This window comes from Gymnodraco acuticeps, unplaced genomic scaffold (genome assembly GCF_902827175.1).
Source record: "Gymnodraco acuticeps unplaced genomic scaffold, fGymAcu1.1, whole genome shotgun sequence".
Lineage (NCBI taxonomy): Eukaryota > Metazoa > Chordata > Actinopteri > Perciformes > Bathydraconidae > Gymnodraco > Gymnodraco acuticeps.
In genome coordinates this window covers 187694-208465 of record NW_022990258.1, presented here as the reverse complement: position 1 = coordinate 208465, position 20772 = coordinate 187694, and the positions used below count along the sequence as shown (strand labels likewise).

The 20772-nt window shown below is 46.5% G+C and overlaps 2 protein-coding genes across 2 annotated transcripts; both read left to right on the top strand.

Moving 5' to 3' along the window:
• The first annotated feature begins 1912 nt into the window (after window positions 1–1912).
• On the top strand, window positions 1913–2863 carry LOC117549074 (putative gustatory receptor clone PTE03). The gene has a single exon (XM_034220666.1). It carries the CDS (start codon window positions 1913–1915, stop codon window positions 2861–2863), a length of 951 nt encoding a protein of 316 aa, XP_034076557.1.
• A 14113-nt stretch (window positions 2864–16976) lies between these two features.
• Window positions 16977–17930, top strand: LOC117549073 (putative gustatory receptor clone PTE03). Its single transcript, XM_034220664.1, has one exon. The coding sequence runs from the start codon at window positions 16977–16979 to the stop codon at window positions 17928–17930; it is 954 nt and encodes a 317-aa protein (XP_034076555.1).
• Window positions 17931–20772: the final 2842 nt, after the last annotated feature.

Sequence of the window (20772 nt, the reverse complement as noted above, 5' to 3'; positions counted from 1 at the left end):
TCTGCAAACATGTTTCAAACTGAGCACTTTAGTTCCCCTGCATCACTTTGAAACTCAGCTGGGTGACATGCTGTTTGAAACTCATGGTACCTGTCTCTGTGAATAGAGTTTGTACCCTGTACATTATGTTGTATGTCATCCTTATTGTTGTTCTGTTGTTTTTATGTTACATGTGTAACTAATGTCCTGCAGGTCACCTTGAAGAAGAGATCTTTTGATCTCAAGGGGCTTCACCTGGTTAAATAAAGGCTACAAGCAATCTCATGAGCACAATAAGCATATAATGTAATAATAAGAATCAGTCTTGTAATGTTATATAAAAATAGACTCCACAGTTGCCAGGTTTGCGCACACGGCGCTATAATCACCCAATCACATTTCGAAAAAACTAAACGTAATATCTCAATACAAAAACAAACGCAAATATTTAATTAAAAAAAGCCAAGTCCTTTCAAGTCATCTGTCTCAAGCTCGAGTCGGACTCGAGTCAAGTCATGTGACTCGAGTCCCCACCTCTGGTATTTACTGACGTATTTTAGGCCGTAGAATTCTAACCTCTTCAGCTTGTGTTAACCACAGACCTTATTTCAGGATAACAACCAAAACTAAAAACCATTGACCTACAGACCAGGGGACTGAAGGTGACAACATGCTGACTAATTTACAGGTTTTAGGACTCATTCCTGCATCATTACATTTATATTAAACAAGCAACTTATATACAAATGTAAACCTCGGTATAGCTGTTATAAATAGGCCAGAAGGTTTTTTTCTTCCACCAGGCTGCAAACATGTTTGTGTCTGCTGTATAGGGTTGGGCCTTTTAACATGGGGGTCAATGGGGATTATCTCACTTTCAGAGCCCTAAAGGGGCCATTTGAAGATCACAAGGCCGTGTTGGCTTTATTTATTAGAACCGGAGGTTGCTGCTTGGTAACACACGAGCAAACCCCAAGATATTTAGTCATATATGTCTTAGCCACCCTTCCTGCCAATATCTTGAATTTACCTTCGTTAGATACACATAATGAAGCTTCATTGTTGCCAAGTTACCATTGACCTATCAACGCACGATGCACCAAATAAAAGTCTCCACTTCTGGTCGGAGGTGGAGGCAGGACTGTGTCTGAGCAGCTGCTGTTAGACATTGTGCTTCATTAATGAATGTACATTCACATATCCTTTATTCACTGTAGCAGTTGATAGGATTTCTCAGTGCTCAAGCTTCCTTCGAATGCTGGTTTACCCCAATTTTAACCAGCTACAGTTTCAATTCTCATGTCTTGTTGGTGTGTTTGTTTCTGCCATCGCTTTAATGCATTATAGGGGAATGTAAAGTTGTTTTGTTTCTCATAGCATTGAAAAATGACATTGAAAACTATTCAACAGGGATGTATCTGTCTGTCCTGGAAGAGGGGTCCCTCTTCTGTTGCTGTTTCCTTTCACATTTTCTCCCCATTTCAAGGTTGTTGTTGGAGTTTTGATCTGATCTGAAACCTGTTCTATGTTGAGCTTAAAATGAACAGAATCAGTGTCGATGTTACTGTCAATAACTAACGGCCTTCAGGAACAACTCTTCATTGTGGAACTTCATCCAATATTGAAATACCATTTAAAATTGTCTTTTTTCATTTTAGGTGAATCAACCATTTAATGAACTGATGTAAATGTTGACTTTGAACACATGGTGACTTAATATGTTAAGTGCTTCTGTTTCTGCAAAAAACAGAATGTATGCGTCTTATTTACAGCGAGTCATTGTTATGTGATGTGGGCATATTTAGAATCATTGTAGTCACTTTATTGAGACTTTTTTCAAAGATCTTCAGGTACATGTCTTTGATTTTCTGCAACTGTAACTCTATATAACTTTTAACATATAAAAGCCTGTATTGCTACATAATAGAAAGCTATGGAAAACAGCACTTTTGGTAAAGATATCCTGATCCTAGAGGGGTTCAATCTCCCCTCCCAGTCTTATATTCCTTCCTTCATCCTTCTCCTAATCGTATACTTCTTCATCATGGTGTCCAACATCGGCCTGGTGGTGCTGATCTTAAGGAGCAGCGGCCTCCACCAGCCCATGTACCTCCTGCTGTGTAACATGAGCATCAACGATGTGTTCGGGGCCACCATCATCATCCCTCATGTTCTGCGGGACCTCCTGACGCCGGACTCGCAGCGGGTCATCCGGTACACGGACTGCGTTGTCCAGGCCTTCTGCGTCCACCTCCACGCCAGCGCCTCTCACACCGTGCTCATGATCATGGCGTTCGATCGCTACGTGGCCATCTGCAACCCTCTGCGCTACGCCACCATCATGACCCACAGGATGGTGCTGGTTCTGTCCGTGTGGGCGTGGGCGATCCCCCTCCTCTTGGTGGGGATCCTCATCGGCCTCAGTGTGCGTCTGTCTCGCTGCAGGTGGAATATTGTCCACTTCTCCTGCAATAACGCCTCCTTGTTCAAGCTGTCCTGTGAGAGCGTGCTCATCAACAACATCTACGGCCTCGGATACACCGTGGTCCTGCTGGGCTCGTCCATCGGCAGCGTCACGCTCACCTACCTGAGGATCGCCATGGTGTGTCTGCGCAGTAAGAACAAGACTCTGAACAGAAAAGCGCTGCAGACCTGTGCCACTCACCTGGCCGTCTACGCCATCCTGCTGGTGTCCGGCTTCATCATCATCATTCTGCACCGCTTCCCTCAGCTGGCGGCCCACAGGAAGGTGGCGTCGGTCATGCTACTCGTGGTGCTGCCCGCCCTGAACGCTCTGATCTACGGCCTGCAGATCAAAGAGGTCCGGCAGAGGGTTATGGCTCTGTTTCATAGGAGTAAAGTCGCTTCAATGGATGCTAAATGACACGGTGTTGATTATGTTGAAGTGACTGGATAGCAGTGTATCGACAGAAATACCCCTGACCCATAGTGTGTATCATGTTATTATAAATGACGCTTCAAAGAACTGCATTGTTCCAAAATACATCTTAATTTTCAATGTAAGAATGCATTAAGGCTGTAAATAGTGATTACATCCAGAATAATATTTAAATAAAATCTTATGAACTAGGTTTTTACGGATCGTTTCATGACTCTTATTACTCTGACAGTGTTTTCAGTTTGGTTTGTCAGTCTGTAGGATCACAGAAACACTTTTAATGAAACTCAGCAAAAGAGTTTAGCATGGGCAAAGAAAGAAATGATTAAACTATAAAAAATGTGATGCCCCCTAAAGTCGGAACGTTGGGTTACGTATTGTAACCCTTGTTATATCTCTCACAGGCGGAGCCCTCTACTGGACTCTATGGGTACTATCTTACCCCGCGAGCATTCTCCCACTGAGACTTCTATAGACGTAGCCGGCCTTGGGCGGGCCTACCTGAATGCGCGCGCATCACACCGTATAAAAGGAGGCCTCGCCTCCTGACTATCATCCTACACCTCTCTTCAGCGAGCGGAATAGGACAGACAGTGCCCTGAGTAGAGGGCTCCGCCTGTGCTAATATAACAAGGGTTACAATACGTAACCCAACGTTATATCTCTCACAGGCTCCGCCCTCTACTGGACTCTATGGGTACAGTGGGTGGAGCCGCGATGTATACGCGCACTGTCGTCCAACAACAATATTCCACCCTACTGCCCCTGACCGGCTTTTATGGTCAGTAGCTGCTGCCCCACATTCTCCTTTAACCCGGTTGTGACCGAGGAGAAATCTGGGCTGTGGTTGACAGAGCACACCCTGCTGCGCTTACCTCGCAGAAAGTGTGCTCAAAAAACAATGCCGGGGGACCCCCTCCCCCGCCCATAGACGGATGGGGAGAGCCCCCTCGGCCCCGAATGGGCTTACTACACGCCTGCCTCCCTGAATCCCTAAGGATAACAGGGAGAGCGCCAGAGCCCATGCCCCACACTCAAACACTGACCCAGTGCAGAGTGTGTGGACTAAAGTGTGGAGGGCTACCCCCCCTCCTGCCTCTCCCCGGCGCATTATGTCCGGGGAGGGGGTCAGATGCCAACTGACCCAGAACCCCACTTCCCCCTACCAGTCCTGTGTTGCCCCCGCCAGCACAGACGAGGAGAAAGAGCCCGACATGTCCAAGAGATAAAACCTTATAAAGGGGCCTGGCGTCGACCAAGACGCCGCTGTGCATATATCCTCCACACTCACACCGTTGAATAAGGCTGTCGACGCAGCCACAACCCGTGTGGAGTGTGCACGAACCCCCGTGGGGCAGGCTCTCCCAGCCTGTCCGTAGATATGTGCAATGCACTCGCAGAGCCAGCCTGCCAGGCGTTTCTTGGACAGAGCTTTCCCGATCACACCGCCCCCCACACACACGAACAGCTGTTCGGTGCGTCTAAGGGCAGCCGTGCGCTCCACTTAATATGCTAGCGCACGCACCGGGCAGAGGAGGTGCAGTCTAGCTTCCCTAGCCCCACCATGGGGGGGAAGACTAAACCCCCCTAACTGAATAGCCCTCGACCTGAACGCACTCCTTAGGTTTTTGGGCACAAAGGAGGGGTTCGGTCTGAGTGTCGCGCCGCTCCGGTCACCTCAAATCAGTAAACAACTCAGGTTCACCGACAGAGCAGTTAACTCGGACACCCTTTTGGCTGACGTTAAGGCAAGAAGCAAAGCTGTTTTCCACGATAATGCTTTCAGAGAGGAGAGCTCCAGAGGCTCAGACGGCCCCGAGGCCAGAGCCTCGAACACTAGAGGCAGGTCCCACTGTGGGGTGGAGGCGTGCACTACTGGGCGCAGCCTCCTGACCCCCTGTAAAAACCGCGACATCAGTGGTTGACTAAAGGCTGACCTGCCGCCAAATCCCTCATGGCAGGACGAGATGGCTGCTGCATACACCTTCACTGTTGAATGCGCAAGCCCTCTGTCCACCAGTAACTGTAAGAAGGATAAAATAGAGCCTAACTCACAAGATAGAGGCTCTATTCCCCGCTCCTCACACAATCTCTGGAATCCTAGCCACCTTGGCCTGTAACAGGCTGTGGTGGATCCAGCTCTAGCTGCCTGGATAGACTAAATAACACTGTCAGACAATCCACCCTATCTCAGCCTGTCCCTCTCAGGAGCCAAGCCTGGAGAGGACGGCCGAGAGTGGGTAACGCCCCGATTGCACCTGCCTCTTGAGACATTGCCCCCCAGAACTGGGGAACCGACCAGGGCTGGCCCACCTTCATCTGTGTCATCTCTGAGTACCACGGCGCCCCAACGCGGTCCGGAGCCACTAGGATGACTGACAGACGTTCTCGCCTCACTCTCCTCAGGAGAGGGAGAATGAGACGCAGCGGTGGAAAGGCATAGAGCAGCTTCCTTGGCCATGGCTCGTGTGCAAACGCGACTTGGATACAGATCAACTTTTTACTTTATTTTGAAAAAAATTCAAAGGAATCTGTGCATCGAATAGGGAGGAGGCGGGATTCACCCTTGCGTCCCGAGATTTCCTCCCCCCGCCGAGATGCTGCCTCCCCCCGCCAGTCAGCTCCGGGCAGACGGCGCACCCCACCCGGCCGCTCTCTGCTGCTGAGGAGCCTGCCGAGGTCGGGCAGCCCGTCCCTGTGGCTGCCGACATGCCGGTACCACGGGATGGGCCGTAGAGGTGGAGGGCGCCGCCCCCCGTGCCGGCGCCTCTCCCTCCGCTTTACTGTCGCACTGCGCTCCCTCGCCTGCATGGAAACGCGTGGAGGAGCGCGAAGCGGGGCCGGAGGCGGGGCCGGAGGCGGGGCCAGCGGTAGCATCCGGCTAAGCTGGACCCTTTCCTCCTCCAGCCGGCTTAAGCACTGAGTGACCGAGGAGATTGACCCAAAGCGCCCCTCCGTGGACACGGGGGCTCCGAGGAGATTTTCTCGGTCCTTCTTAGATAGGGCAGTGAGTCCCAACCACACGTGACGAGACGCCACTGTGGCCAAGGAAATCACCCGCCCTGCTGCAGCGGCCACGCCATGAATCAGATTGTTCATCTGACCTATAGCGCGGTCCGGATAATCGCTCCCATCTTGAGACAGGAGGGCGGGGGCGACTGCCTGAGGGGTGATCAGGGAGACGCCCAACACGCCGAGATTATTTGCAGCAGCCGCCATCTGCGTACCGAGCTTGAACATCTTGTCCAGATATTCCAGAGTGTCTCGGTCCCGGGGCAGCGGGGGCAGGGGTCGCTTACCCTCCGCCCAACCAGCCGCCCGCGGAAGCAGATGGGCCGCCAGCCTCTCATCAAGGGGGGGCACACCCGAACACGTTGTGTCCGAGCGGCCCTCCACCTTGATGATGCCTGCCATAGTGGTTACTGGGGCCTTCGTTTTAAATGGCTGCTGCCATGTCGCCTCCACACACTGCCATATATCAGGCAGCTGGGGCGAAACGAAGGTCGGCTGCGCTGGATGCACCGGGCCGTAAAACCCCTGTCTCAGGCGGCTTACAGGCCTCGGTGGCAGCGGTGGGGGGAGCGGTAGGCCTACGCGCTCCGCCGCCAGGATCATCACCGCTGGGAAATCCCTCCGCGCAGACCTGAGAGTCGGACCTCCCGACACCGAGGCGTCCTCGTCCTCCTCCTCCAGAACCGGGGTTGTCTGGCCCCACGGAAGGGAGAATCGGAACGGCACTTCCTCCTCTCCTGACTCGCCCATCTCGACGACGTTGAGATCCGAATCCTCCACCTCCTCCTGCGGGGCCTCTGCCGACAGGAAATGCTGCCCACGATGCTCACGCGTGAGCTGAGGAAGCATCTGGCAGGCTAAGCATGCCAGCGTCGGGCCCATACCGCTCACGGCGTGGTCAGGCCCCATACACAAAACGCAGAAGGGGTGTGGATCCGCCCCCGCGATCAGGTTTGGACATTTCGGGCAGGTCCTGTGGTCAAGAACTGACTCCATTACTTTTAATTTTCTTCGTCTTTTTGAGCTCCGTGAAAACACTTCCGCCGCTGAATAGAAAAGGATGATAGTCAGGAGGCGAGGCCTCCTTTTATACGGTGTGATGCACGCGCATTCAGGTAGGCCCGCCCAAGGCCGGCTACGTCTATAGAAGTCTCAGTGGGAGAATGCTCGCAGGGTAAGATAGTACCCATAGAGTCCAGTAGAGGGCGGAGCCTGTGAGAGATATAACTAGGCCTGCCATTCACATTTATTTTATCATAAATTAATGGTTTGGCCTGTAAATATCATAGTTTTGAAGTGAAAGGGTTGGACTGTTTAATAGGAAGTCATACTACTCGTATTTATGCATCCAAAACAGCTAAACTAAAATGTTTATTTTATATTTTCCAGAGGTGTTTTCTCTGTAGCACAGAAACAGTGATCTTTAATGAAAGCCGTTGAGCGTGCAGCGCTGCGGGACAGTGTTTCAGATTATAAAAAGGCGTTGCGGCGCCAGCTCTCTGCAGGAGCTCCAGGTGACACAGGTGAGACAAACCCACCACGACTCATCAGCACGGCCACATGACTTCACTTCACCACCGCTAAGCTAAAGGTGGCAAATGTTGGGCTATAAAGGAACTACAGCACGGTCACATGACTTCACGTCACCACCGCTAAGCTAAAGGCAAGGCAAGGCAAGGCAAGGCAAGGCAAGGCAAGGCAAGGCAAGGCAAGGCAAGGCAAGGCAAGGCAAGGCAAGGCAAGGCAAGGCAAGGCAAGGCAAGGCAAGGCAAGGCAAGGCAAGGCAAGGCAAGGCAAGGCAAGGCAAGGCAAGGCAAGGCAAGGCAAGGCAAGGCAAGGCAAGGCAAGGCAAGTGTATTTATATAGCACCTTTCAACACAAGGCAATTCAAGGTGCTTTACAAAAATGAAAGACATTCAGACAAAGGCATTTAAAAACAGTAAAAGATAATAAAATAAACATTAAAAGCAAAAATACATGAATAAAAAGTACATGAATAAAAGGTTACAGTGCAGTTTAAGATATGAATAGTTCACACAGAAGTTCCACTTTACTGATGAACACAACGGCTCAGTTTCAATTAAAAGCAGCGACAAAAAGACAAGTCTTCAGCCTGGATTTGAAAGTAGTCAGAGTTGCAGCGGACCTGCAGGTTTCTGGGAGTTTGTTCCAGATATTTGGAGCATAATAACTGAACGCTGCTTCTCCATGTTTAGTTCTGACTCTGGGGACAGAAAGCTGACCAGTCCCTGAAGACCTGAGAGATCTGGATGGTTCATCATTTAGCAGGAGGTCAGAAATGTATTTTGGGCCTAAACCATTCAAAGCTTTATAAACCAGCAGCAGTATTTTGAAATCTATTCTTTGACACACAGGAAGCCAGTGTAAAGACTTCAGAACAGGAGTGATCCACTTTCTTAGTGTTAGTGAGGACTCGAACAGCGGCGTTCTGAATCAGCTGCAGCTTCCTCATAGATGTTTTAGTGAGACCTGTGAAGACACCATTGCAGTAGTCCAGTCTACTGAAGATAAAAGCATGGACAAGTTTTTCCAAATCCTGCTGTGACATTAGTCTTTTAATCCTAGATATATTCTTTAGGTGATAGTAGGCTGATTTAGTAACAGTTTTAATGTGACTGTTGAAACTCAGGTCAGAGTCCATGACTACACCTAGATTTCTGGCTTTATCTGTTGTTTTGAACATTGCAGACTGAAGCTCAGCGCTAACTTTTATACGTTCTGACTTGGCTCCAAAAACCATTACCTCAGTTTTATCTTTGTTTAATTGGAGAAAGTTCTGACACATCCAGTCATTGATTTGTTCAATGCACTTACTCAGTGTTTTAACTGGAGAATAGTCTCCTGGTGAAATGGTTATGTAAATTTGTGTGTCATCCGCATAGCTATGATAACTTATTTTGTTGTTTTTCATTATCTGAGCCAGTGGTAGCATGTAGACGTTAAAGAGAAGAGGCCCCAAGATGGAGCCTTGAGGAACCCCACATGTCATATTTGTCAACTCAGATATATATTTACCTATAGAAACAAAGTTGTTTCTGTCCTTTAAGTAGGATTCAAACCAATTTAGAACTGTTTCCGAAAGTCCCACCCAGTTTTCCAGTCGGTCTAGTAATATGTTGTGGTCAACAGTGTCAAACGCAGCACTGAGATCTAATAATACTAACACTGAAGTTCTGCCACTGTCTGTGTTTAAGTGGATGTCATTGAAGACCTTTACAAGAGCAGTCTCAGTGCTGTGGTTTGGACGAAAGCCTGACTGGAACACATCGAAACAGTTATTTAAATGCAAGAAATTACTCAACTGTTGAAAGACTACTTTTTCAATGATTTTACCTAGAAATGGGAGGTTTGATATGGGCCTGTAATTGTTCATTACTGAAGCATCTAGATTATGCTTTTTTAAGAGCGGTTTAATGACTGCAGTTTTCAGGGCCTGTGGAAAAATACCTGAGTGAAGAGATGTGTTTACTATATGAAGTAGATCTGAGGCCATGCAAGGAAAAACATCTTTGAAAAATCCTGTTGGAATAATATCAAGGCAGTAAGAGGAGGATTTCAGAAGTTGTATAATGTCCTCTAGGTTTTTATCATTAATCTGATGGAATTGTGTCATGATGTCTGAGTTGATATTAGGTGGACACAGAGACAACACATTAGCTGTTCCTGATGCAGAGGCACTGACTGCTTGTCTGATTTTCTGAATGTTGTCAGTGAAGAAGGCAAAATCATTGCACGCCCTGGTGGATAGAAATTCAGAGGCTACTGACACTGGGGGGTTAGTTAGTCTGTCGACGGTAGCAACAAGGCATGTGCGTTGTTTTTGTTTTTGGCAATGATATCAGAGAATAATCTGTCGGGCAAATTTCAATTCCAAATTATAAAGGCCAAGTCTCTCTTTATAGATTTCAAAGTGAACCTGGAGATTTGTTTTTCGCCACCTGCGTTCAGCTTTTCGACACTCTCTTTTTTCTGTTCTCACGGTCATGGCCTTTCTCCATGGAGACATTTTCTTGCCAGTCACTTCCTTTACCCTAGTTGGAGCAATGGCATCTATAACATTTTGAATTTTTGAATTAAAATGATCTACTAGCTCATTTACTGAGATGTTAGCAGGGGCAAGTGTGGAAGAAAAATTCTGAGTAAACATTTCCCAAGTGTTTTCAGTTAAATATCGCTTTGTGGTTATCTCTTTTTGAACATTTGTGTGAACAGAAATAGAGCTCTCAAAGAAAACACAGGAATGGTCAGAGAGTGCAACATCAGTCACCACAACCTTAGAGATATTCAGAACCTTTGAGATAATTAAGTCCAGAGTGTGCCCCTTATTGTGCCTGGGCTCCGTCACATGCTGAGTCAGTCTATAGCTATCAAGAACACAAAACAGTTCTTTAGCCCCTCTGTCCTGGGGGTTGTCAACATGGATGTTAAAATCACCAACAATGACTCGACGGTCAAAGTCAATACACACTATAGACAGCAGTTCAGTAAAGTCATCAAAAAAGCTTGCACAGTATTTGGGTGGTATATAGATATTTAGAAACAGAGCTCGAGAGGAGCATTTCAGCTGAAGGGCCACATATTCAAAATAATCAAAGTTTCCATACGATGTCTTCCTGCATTGAAGGGAATCATTGAACAGAATAGCAACTCCACCCCCTCTCTTATGCATTCTTTCCTGACTCATAAAACTAAAGTTGGGAGGGGTTGATTCGATAAGAACAGCTGCACTGTTATTTTGTTCAATCCATGTTTCCGTTAAAAACATAAAATCGAGATTGTGCTCAGTGATAAAATCATTGATTAAAAATGTTTACCTGCCAAAGACCTGACATTTAATAAAGCTAGTTTAAGTTCGTTAAACACACTATCAGTCATGTTTTTTGTAACAAGCTGTGGCTGACATGGAATCACTGCTACATTTGATAAACTCACACAAACTTTTGAGCGCTTCCTGTGTCTAAGCTGATTCACCGCTTTTAATCTATTACCTATCAACACAGATATCGGCAAAGCTACATGCAGGCAGGGCCCCGGCATGTCCTGGAAAGAGTTGAGAGTGCCATACGCCCTTGAGCCTGGACCCAGCATATATCAGTCAGTGTTTGCATTTTTTACACACACATCCTTATCAGGCTTCGGAGACAGCACTCTTGAAGGGGGGGAGGACGTTTTGGTCCGGATGATTGTGGTAGGCATGGTGACGGGGGTGTTGGTGCGCGTCCAGGGGGAGGAGGTGGTTGAAATAGGCACGGTGAAGGAGATGGGGGAGGTGGCAAAGATTGGGCTATAAAGGAACTACAGCACGGTCACATGACTTCACTTTACCACCGCTAAGCTAAAGGTGGCTAATGTTGGGCTATGAAGGAACTACAGCACGGTCACATGACTTCACTTCACCACCGCTAAGCTAAAGGTGGCTAATGTTGGGCTATAGAGAAACTACAGCACGGTCACATGACTTCGCGTCACCACCGCTAAGCTAAAGGTGGCTAATGTTGGGCTGTAAAGGAACTACAGCACGGTCACATGACTTCACGTCACCACCGCTAAGCTAAAGGTGGCTAATGTTGGGCTATAGAGAAACTACAGCACGGTCACATGACTTCGCGTCACCACCGCTAAGCTAAAGGTGGCTAATGTTGGGCTGTAAAGGAACTACAGCACGGTCAAATGACTTCACGTCATCACCGCTAAGCTAAGCTAAAGGTGGCTAATGTTGGGCTATAGAGGAACTACAGCACGGTTACATGACTTCACGTCACCACCGCTAAGCTAAAGGTGGCTAATGTTGGGCTATAGAGAAACTACAGCACGGTCACATGACTTCGCGTCACCACCGCTAAGCTAAAGGAGGATAATGTTGGGCTATAAAGGAACTACAGCACGGTCACATGACTTCGCGTCACCACCGCTAAGCTAAAGTTGGCTAATGTTGAGCGTGATGACGTTAAGTCGTCTCATTTAGACACTTGTTAGCAACCGCCATCTTGAAATTCACTAGTTGGGTATTTAGCAGAGGTGGGAGTAAGTCCTACATGTGCAAGTCATGAGCAAGTCTCAAGTCTTGACCTACAAGTATCAAGCAAGTCCCAAGTCACTGTGGGGAGAGTCAAGCAAGTCAAGTCAAGTCATTGCTCAGGTCAAGCAAGTCAAGTCAAGTCATATGAAATTCTGATGAATAATCCCAGTTTCCGCATTTCAATCAGTTAAAAGACAGTGGTTATGAAAATGGATTCAACCCACACTATGATCTTCATTACATACACAGTTAATCATTTGAAATCTAATTTAGACCGATGACGATCTTATTAGATTCATATCAACCCCAGAACTGCAGACAATATAGCTAGGACTCAAAAAGCCTGTTCAAAAAGGCAGAATTCCAGGTAAGAAAATCATATACGGCATTTACAATTATACATATTTAATGTAACTGTATGTTAACACGAGAACCACCAACAGCGTCAGCACCTACAGAGATATCATTTTCAAATCATTTAATTTGTTGCTCTTCATAATTTCCTTATAAACTAAGCAGGACGATTTAAAACTCACTTAATTGGGTTAATTTTGAAATTGCTTCAGTTTATCATCATAACAGTGTCACACTCCTAAGTTCATGTCACGGTTGCAGTTTTGTAGGTTTGGGTGTTTTTGCTGTTTTCCATGTCATGTTTTCCTCCTGGGTTATTGTCTGGTCCTTTTCCCTGTGTTTTTCCTCTTGTCGTTAGTTTCCCTGGTGTGTCTAGTTATCTGATTGTGTTCACCTGTGGCCCTTGTGTTTCTCTTCCACTGCCCGGCTGTTTCTCATCTTGTGACGTTGGAGGTCCCGCAGACTACTCTTCTGCCGGGGGTCCTGCCAACCCTATGTCCCGTGCCGTTGGAGGTTCCACCGACTGCTCTCCTGCCGGGGGTCCTGCCGGCCCTGTGTCCTCTTCCGTGGGGGATCTTGCCGACACCGGCTCCTGCCCGGCCTCCGGAGCTGTCCGGTCTTCGCCCTCGAGCCCGGTCCCCTGAGTTCGCCCGCTGTGGTCTTCACCCCTCCTCGAACTCTGCCTTGCCCCCAGGCCGTCCACCCGAGACTCCCTCCTCGAACTCTGCCTTGCCCCCGGGCCGTCCGCCCGAGTTCCCCTTTTTGAACTCTGCCTTGCCCCCGGGCCGTCCGCCCGAGTTCCCCACCTTGGTCTCTGCCTTGCCCCCGGGCCGTCCGCCCGAGACCCGTCCTCCAGACCCCCTCCACCCACCCTGCCGGACTTTGTTTTTTGGGACGTCTGGGATCCGTCCCTTGAGGGGGGGTTATGTCAAACTCCTAGGTTCAAGTCACGGTTGCAGTTTTGTAAGTTTGGGTTTATTTTGCTGTTCGGTTCTCCCTGTCTCCCTTGTGTATTGTCTGGTCCTTTTCCCTGTGTTTTTCCTCCTGTCGTTAGTTTCCCTGGTGTGTCTAGTTATCTGATTGTGTTCACCTGTGGCCCTTGTGTTTCTCCTCCCCTGCCCGGCTGTTTCTCGTCTTGTGATTACCCCTCCCTGTATTTAGTCTTGTCTCCTCCTGTGTTCAGTGTTGGTGCTTCTTTTGTATGTGACCCAGTTCAACGAAGAGTGTTTTGTTTGTCCAAGTTTATTTAAAGTCCTTGAAATAAAGGTATCGTCAAGTGTAATCTGCGTTTGGGTCCTACCTGCTTCACTCTGCGTAACAAACGGATCAAAAAGTTCAGATTCATTTTACAATAAATCAAGGAATGATGCACTTCTACAAACAAAAACAACATCATTAAAACATTTAAACAAACTACTAAAAGTAGATGAACTACATTATTCAAAAATGTACAGTAACTGCTGATAATAACACAGGGGAAATAAACGAGGCATCTCTTTTCCTCTCCCTCTCTCCCTCTCCTGACAGCCCGTCAGTATCAGGATTAGTCCAAATATATCCCTTGGCGGTTCTAGTGTTCATTTACCGTTTTGTCTTCTCTTTGCTTAATCAATTTGAAACCAAGTCTAACGTAGTTTAAACTTAACGTTAGCTTTCTAGCTAACACAACACATCCACGTAGCCTACCTTTCTCCGTGGGTTTTTTTGTAGTGACGAATGAAGTTGGATGTTGTGGACTGTGGTGGTCCTGTCACTGACCGTTATGCTGCAGACCCTTCATACCGCTGTTCTTTTCTTATTAGCGTCATCGACAACATAATCCTTGAATCAAAACTTGACTATTTTTGGAGTAAAGCTAGCCGCTGCCATGTTAACTGACACTCCTGGGTTGTGTTGGGTTCAGAATTCCAGAAAAGACAGACAACTTCTAAGTTTTTGTAAAGAGAGCAAAAGATATATATCACTTGGCCAAGGACTCATCACGTCTTTTGGAATCACAGGCAGCAAGGCTGTAATCTGTAACCACCAAATCCGTCAAGAGCCTCGAACCTCGTGCGACAATACATTTTATTACACAGGGCGTTGCCCGTACATTTATGATTGGTCAAGACTAGCTGAAGAGATACCTCGGTTTAGACCTGGTTCTCTTTGGTCGGTGCGCAGACTCAGATAAAGTCTCTTGGCCACACGATCTTCCAATCAGCATTCGGCCGGCCTGTGGAAGTCCCTCCCTACTCTGGCACCATCATACTAATTTGTTTTCTCTAACGTTTCTTCAGATATAGCGGGAAACCATAATGTTGCTTCCTAGCTTTGCGGGGGAGCGCGGCTCCCATACAGAGTCAAGGCCGGTGTGATGTGCTGTTCTGACTACCTCTTTGTGTTCTCTCAGTCTCTGCACTCGACCTTGCTACTTTCAATATTGCAAGCTAAACTTTCTTCTGACTATTCCCCTCGTTGGTATCTAGCCCATCAGAACCTGGGATTAGTGATTGTGTCTATTTATTCTATAGTCATAGCAATCTCATGAGCACAATAAGCATATAATGTAATAATAAGAATCAGTCTTGTAATGTTATATAAAAATAGACTCCACAGTTGCCAGGTTTGCGCACACCGAGCTATAATCACCCAATCACATTTCGTAAAAACTAAACGTAATATCTCAATACAAAAACAAACGCAAATATTTAATTAAAAAAAGTCAAGTCCTTTCAAGTCATCTGTCTCAAGCTCGAGTCGCACTCGAGTCAAGTCATGTGACTCGAGTCCCCACCTCTGGTATTTACTGACGTATTTTAGGCCGTAGAATTCTAACCTCTTCAGCTTGTGTTAACCACAGACCTTATTTCAGGATAACAACCAAAACTAAAAACCATTGACCTACAGACCAGGGGACTGAAGGTGACAACATGCTGACTAATTTACAGGTTTTAGGACTCATTCCTGCATCATTATATTTATATTAAACATGCAACTTATATACAAATGTAAACCTCGGTATAGCTGTTATAAATAGGCCAGAACGTTTTTTTCTTCCAACAGGCTGCAAACATGTTTGTGTCTGCTGTATAGGGTTGGGCCTTTTAACATGGGGGTCAATGGGGATTATCTCACTTTCAGAGCCCTAAAGGGGCCATTTGAAGATCACAAGGCCGTGTTGGCTTTATTTATTAGAACCGGAGGTTGCTGCTTGGTAACACACGAGCAAACCCCAAGATATTTAGTCATATATGTCTTAGCCACCCTTCCTGCCAATATCTTGAATTAACCTTCGTTAGATACACATAATGAAGCTTCATTGTTGCCAAGTTACCATTGACCTATCAACGCGCGATGCACCAAATAAAAGTCTCCACTTCTGGTCGGAGGTGGAGGCAGGACTGTGTCTGAGCAGCTGCTGTTAGACATTGTGCTTCATTAATGAATGTACATTCACATATCCTTTATTCACTGTAGCAGTTGATAGGATTTCTCAGTGCTCAAGCTTCCTTCGAATGCTGGTTTACCCCAATTTTAACCAGCTACAGTTTCAATTCTCATGTCTTGTTGGTGTGTTTGTTTCTGCCATCGCTTTAATGCATTATAGGAGAATGTAAAGTTGTTTTGACTTGTGGAGTTTTTTCCTGATCTGATCTGAACCCTGTTCTGTGTTGAGCTTAAAATTAACACTTTGTCTTTGCAGAACCAGTGTCTATGTTACTGTCATTAACTCTGCAAACATGTGTCTTTTGTAGAAACGACCTTCAGGTACAACTCTTCATTGTATAACTTCATCAAATCTTTAAATACCATTTTAACCGTTTTTTCTTTTTTTTAAAGGGGGAACCAACCATTTAATGAACTAGATAGAGATAGATAGGAGCAGTGTAGATGTTGACTTTGTAGACATATGAGAATGTAAAGTTGTTTTTTGTTGCCAATAGCATATGTTACTGTCAATAACTAACGACCTTCAGGAACAACTCTTCATTGTGTAACTTCATCCAATATTGAAATACCATTTTAAATTAAACGATTTCAATTTAGGTGAATCAACCATTTAATGAACTGATGTTGACTTTGAACACATGGTGACTTAATATGTTAAGTGTCTCTATTTCTGCAACATAACGAAATGTATGCGTCCAATTTACAGCGAGTCATAGTTATTGTGATGTGAAAACATTTAGATTCAGTGTGGTAACTTTATTTAGACTTTATTTAACCATCTTCAGGTAATTCACATTTTCTCCCCATTTCAAGGTTTTTATTGGAGTTTTGATCTGATCTGAAACCTGTTCTATGTTGAGCTTAAAATGAACAGAATCAGTGTCGATGTTACTGTCAATAACTAACGGCCTTCAGGAACAACTCTTCATTGTGGAACTTCATCCAATATTGAAATACCATTTAAAATAGTCTTTTTTCATTTTAGGTGAATCAACCATTTAATGAACTGATGTAAATGTTGACTTTGAACACATGGTGACTTAATATGTTAAGTGCTTCTGTTTCTGCAAAAAACAGAATGTATGCGTCTTATTTACAGCGAGTCATTGTTATGTGATGTGGGCATATTTAGAATCATTGTAGTCACTTTATTGAGACTTTTTTCAAAGATCTTTAGGTACATGTCTTTGATTTTCTGCAACTGTAACTCTATATAACTTTTAACATATAAAAGCCTGTATTGCTACATAATAGAAAGCTATGGAAAACAGCACTTTTGGTAAAGATATCCTGATCCTAGAGGGGTTCAATCTCCCCTCCCAGTCTTATATTCCTTCCTTCATCCTTCTCCTAATCGTATACTTCTTCATCATGGTGTCCAACATCGGCCTGGTGGTGCTGATCTTAAGGAGCAGCGGCCTCCACCAGCCCATGTACCTCCTGCTGTGCAACATGAGCATCAACGATGTGTTCGGGGCCACCATCATCATCCCTCATGTTCTGCGGGACCTCCTGACGCCGGACTCGCAGCGGGTCATCCGGTACATGGACTGCGTTGTCCAGGCCTTCTGCGTCCACCTCCACTCCAGCGCCTCTCACACCGTGCTCATGATCATGGCGTTCGATCGCTACGTGGCCATCTGCAACCCTCTGCGCTACGCCACCATCATGACCCACAGGATGGTGCTGGTTCTGTCCGTGTGGGCGTGGGCGATCCCCCTCCCCTTGGTGGGGATCCTCATCGGCCTCAGTGTGCGTCTGTCTCGCTGCAGGTGGATTATTGTCAACTCCTTCTCCTGCAGTAACGCCTCCTTGTTCAAGCTGTCCTGTGAGAGCGTGCTCATCAACAACATCTACGGCCTCGGATACACCGTGGTCCTGCTGGGCTCGTCCATCGGCAGCGTCACGCTCACCTACCTGAGGATCGCCATGGTGTGTCTGCGCAGTAAGAACAAGACTCTGAACAGAAAAGCGCTGCAGACCTGCGCCACTCACCTGGCCGTCTACGCCATCCTGCTGGTGTCCGGCTTCATCATCATCATTCTGCACCGCTTCCCTCAGGTGGCGGCCCACAGGAAGGTGGCGGCGGTCATGCTACACGTGGTGCTGCCTGCCCTGAACTCTCTGATCTACGGCGTGCAGATCAAAGAGGTCCGGCAGAGGGTTATGGCTCTGTTTCATAGGAGTAAAGTCGCTTCAATGGATGCTAAATGACACGGTGTTGATTATGTTGAAGTGACTGGATAGCAGTGTATCGACAGAAATACCCCTGACCCATAGTGTGTATCATGTTATTATAAATGACGCTTCAAAGAACTGCATTGTTCCAAAATACATCTTATTTTTCAATGTATGAATGCATTAAGGCTGTAAATAGTGATTACATCCAGAATAATATTTAAATAAAATCTTATGAACTTGGTTTTTACGGATCGTTTCATGACTCTTATTACTCTGACAGTGTTTTCAGTTTGGTTTGTCAGTCTGTAGGATCACAGAAACACTTTTAATGAAACTCAGCAAAAGAGTTTAGCATGGGCCAAGAAAGAAATGATTAAACTATGAAAAATGTGATGCCGCCTAATGTCGGAACTAGGCCTGCCATTCACATTTATTTTATTATAAATTAATATTTTGGCCTGTAAATATCATAGTTTTGTGAAAGGGTTGGACTGTTTAATAGGACGTCATGCTACTCGTATTTATGCATCCAAAACAGCTAAACTAAAAATTGTATTTTATATTTTCCGGAGGTGTTTTCTCTGTAGCACAGAAACAGTGATATTTAATGAAAGCCGTTGAGCGTGCAGCGCTGCGGGACAGTGTTTCAGATTATAAAAAGGCGTTGCGGCGCCGGCTCCCTGCAGGAGCTCCAGGTGACACAGGTGAGACACACACACCACAACTCATCAGCACGGCCACATGACTTCACTTCACCACCGCTAAGCTAAAGGTGGCAAATGTTGGGCTATAAAGGAACTACAGCACGGTCACATGACTTCACTTCACCACCGCTAAGCTAAAGGTGGCAAATGTTGGGCTATAAAGGAACTACAGTACGGTCACATGACTTCACGTCACCACCGCTAAGCTAAAGGTGGCAAATGTTGGGCTATAAAGGAACTACAGTACGGTCACATGACTTCACGTCACCACCGCTAAGCTAAAGGTGGCAAATGTTGGGCTATAAAGGAACTACAGCACGGTCACATGACTTCACGTCACCACCGCTAAGCTAAAGGTGGCTAATGTTGGGCTATAAAGTTCTACAGCACGGTCACATGACTTCACGTCACCACCGCTAAGCTAAAGGTGGCTAATGTTGGGCTATAAAGGAACTACAGCACGGTCACATGACTTCAAGTCACCACCGCTAAGCTAAAGGTGGCTAATGTTGGGCTATAAAGGAACTACAGCACGGTCACATGACTTCACGTCACCACCGCTAAGCTAAAGGTGGCTAATGTTGGGCTATAAAGGAACTACAGCACGGTCACATGACTTCACATCACCACCGCTAAGCTAAAGGTGGCAAATGTTGGGCTATAAAGGAACTACAGCACGGTCACATGACTTCACATCACCACCGCTAAGCTAAAGGTGGCTAATGTTGGGCTATAAAGTTCTACAGCACGGTCACATGACTTCACGTCACCACCGCTAAGCTAAAAGAGGCTAATCTTGGGCTATAGAGGAACTACAGCACGGTTACATGACTTCACGTCACCACCGCTAAGCTAAATGTGGCTAATGTTGGGCTATGAAGCAACCACAGCACGGTCACATGACTTCACGTCACCACTGCTAAGCTAAAGGTGGCAAATGTTGGACTATAGAGGAACTACAGCACGGTTAAATGACTTCACGTCACCACCGCTAAGCTAAAGGTGGCTTATGTTGGGCTATGAAGGAACTACAGCACGGTCACATGACTTCACGTCACCACCGCTAAGCTAAAGGTGGCTAATGTTGGGCTATAGAGAAACTACAGCACTGTCACATGACTTCACTTCACCACCGCTAAGCTAAAGGTGGCTAATGTTGGGCTATAAAGGAACTAGAGCACGGTTTCATGACTTCACGTCACCACCGCTAAGCTAAAGGTGGCTAATGTTGGGCTATAAAGGAACTAGAGCACGGTCCCATGATGTACTTCACACCACCCGCTAAGTCTAAGGGGCTAATGTTGGTCTATGAGAAACTACGCACGGTCCACATGACTTCACTTCACCACGCTAAAGCTAAAGGTGGCTAATGTTGGGCATATAAAGGAAACTAAGCAGGTCACATTACTACTCAACGTCACCACCCTAAGGGCTAAAGGTGGCTAATGTTGGGCTAGGAGGAACTACAAGCATGGTCACATGACCTTCACGGCACACCACCGCTAAGCTAAAGGTGGCTAATGTTGGGCTATAAAGGAACTACAGCACGGTCACATGACTTCACGTCACCACCGCTAAGCTAAAGGTGGCTAATGTTGGGCTATAAAGGAACTAGAGCACGGTCACATGACTTTCACTTCACCACCGCTAAGCTAAAGGTGGCTAATGTTGGGCTATAAAGGAACTACAGCACGGTCACATGACTTCACTTCACCACCGCTAAGCTAAAGGTGGCTAATGTTGGGCTATAAAGGAACTACAGCACGGTCACATTACTTCACGTCACCACCGCTAAGCTAAAGGTGGCTAATGTTGGGCTATAAAGGAACTACAGCATGGTCACATGACTTCACTTCACCACCGCTAAGCTAAAGGTGGCTAATGTTGGGGCTATAAAGGAACTAGAGCACGGTCACATTACTTCACGTCACCACCGCTAAGCTAAAGGTGGCTAATGTTGGGCTATAGAGGAACTACAGCATGGTTACATGACTTCACGTCACCACCGCTAAGCTAAAGGGGGCAAATCTTGGGCTATAAAGGAACTACAGCACGGTCACATGACTTCACTTCACCACCGCTAAGCTAAAGGTGGCAAATGTTGGGCTATAAAGGAACTACAAACAGTATGGGGGTTTCACATGACTTCAAACGTCACCACCGCTAAGCTA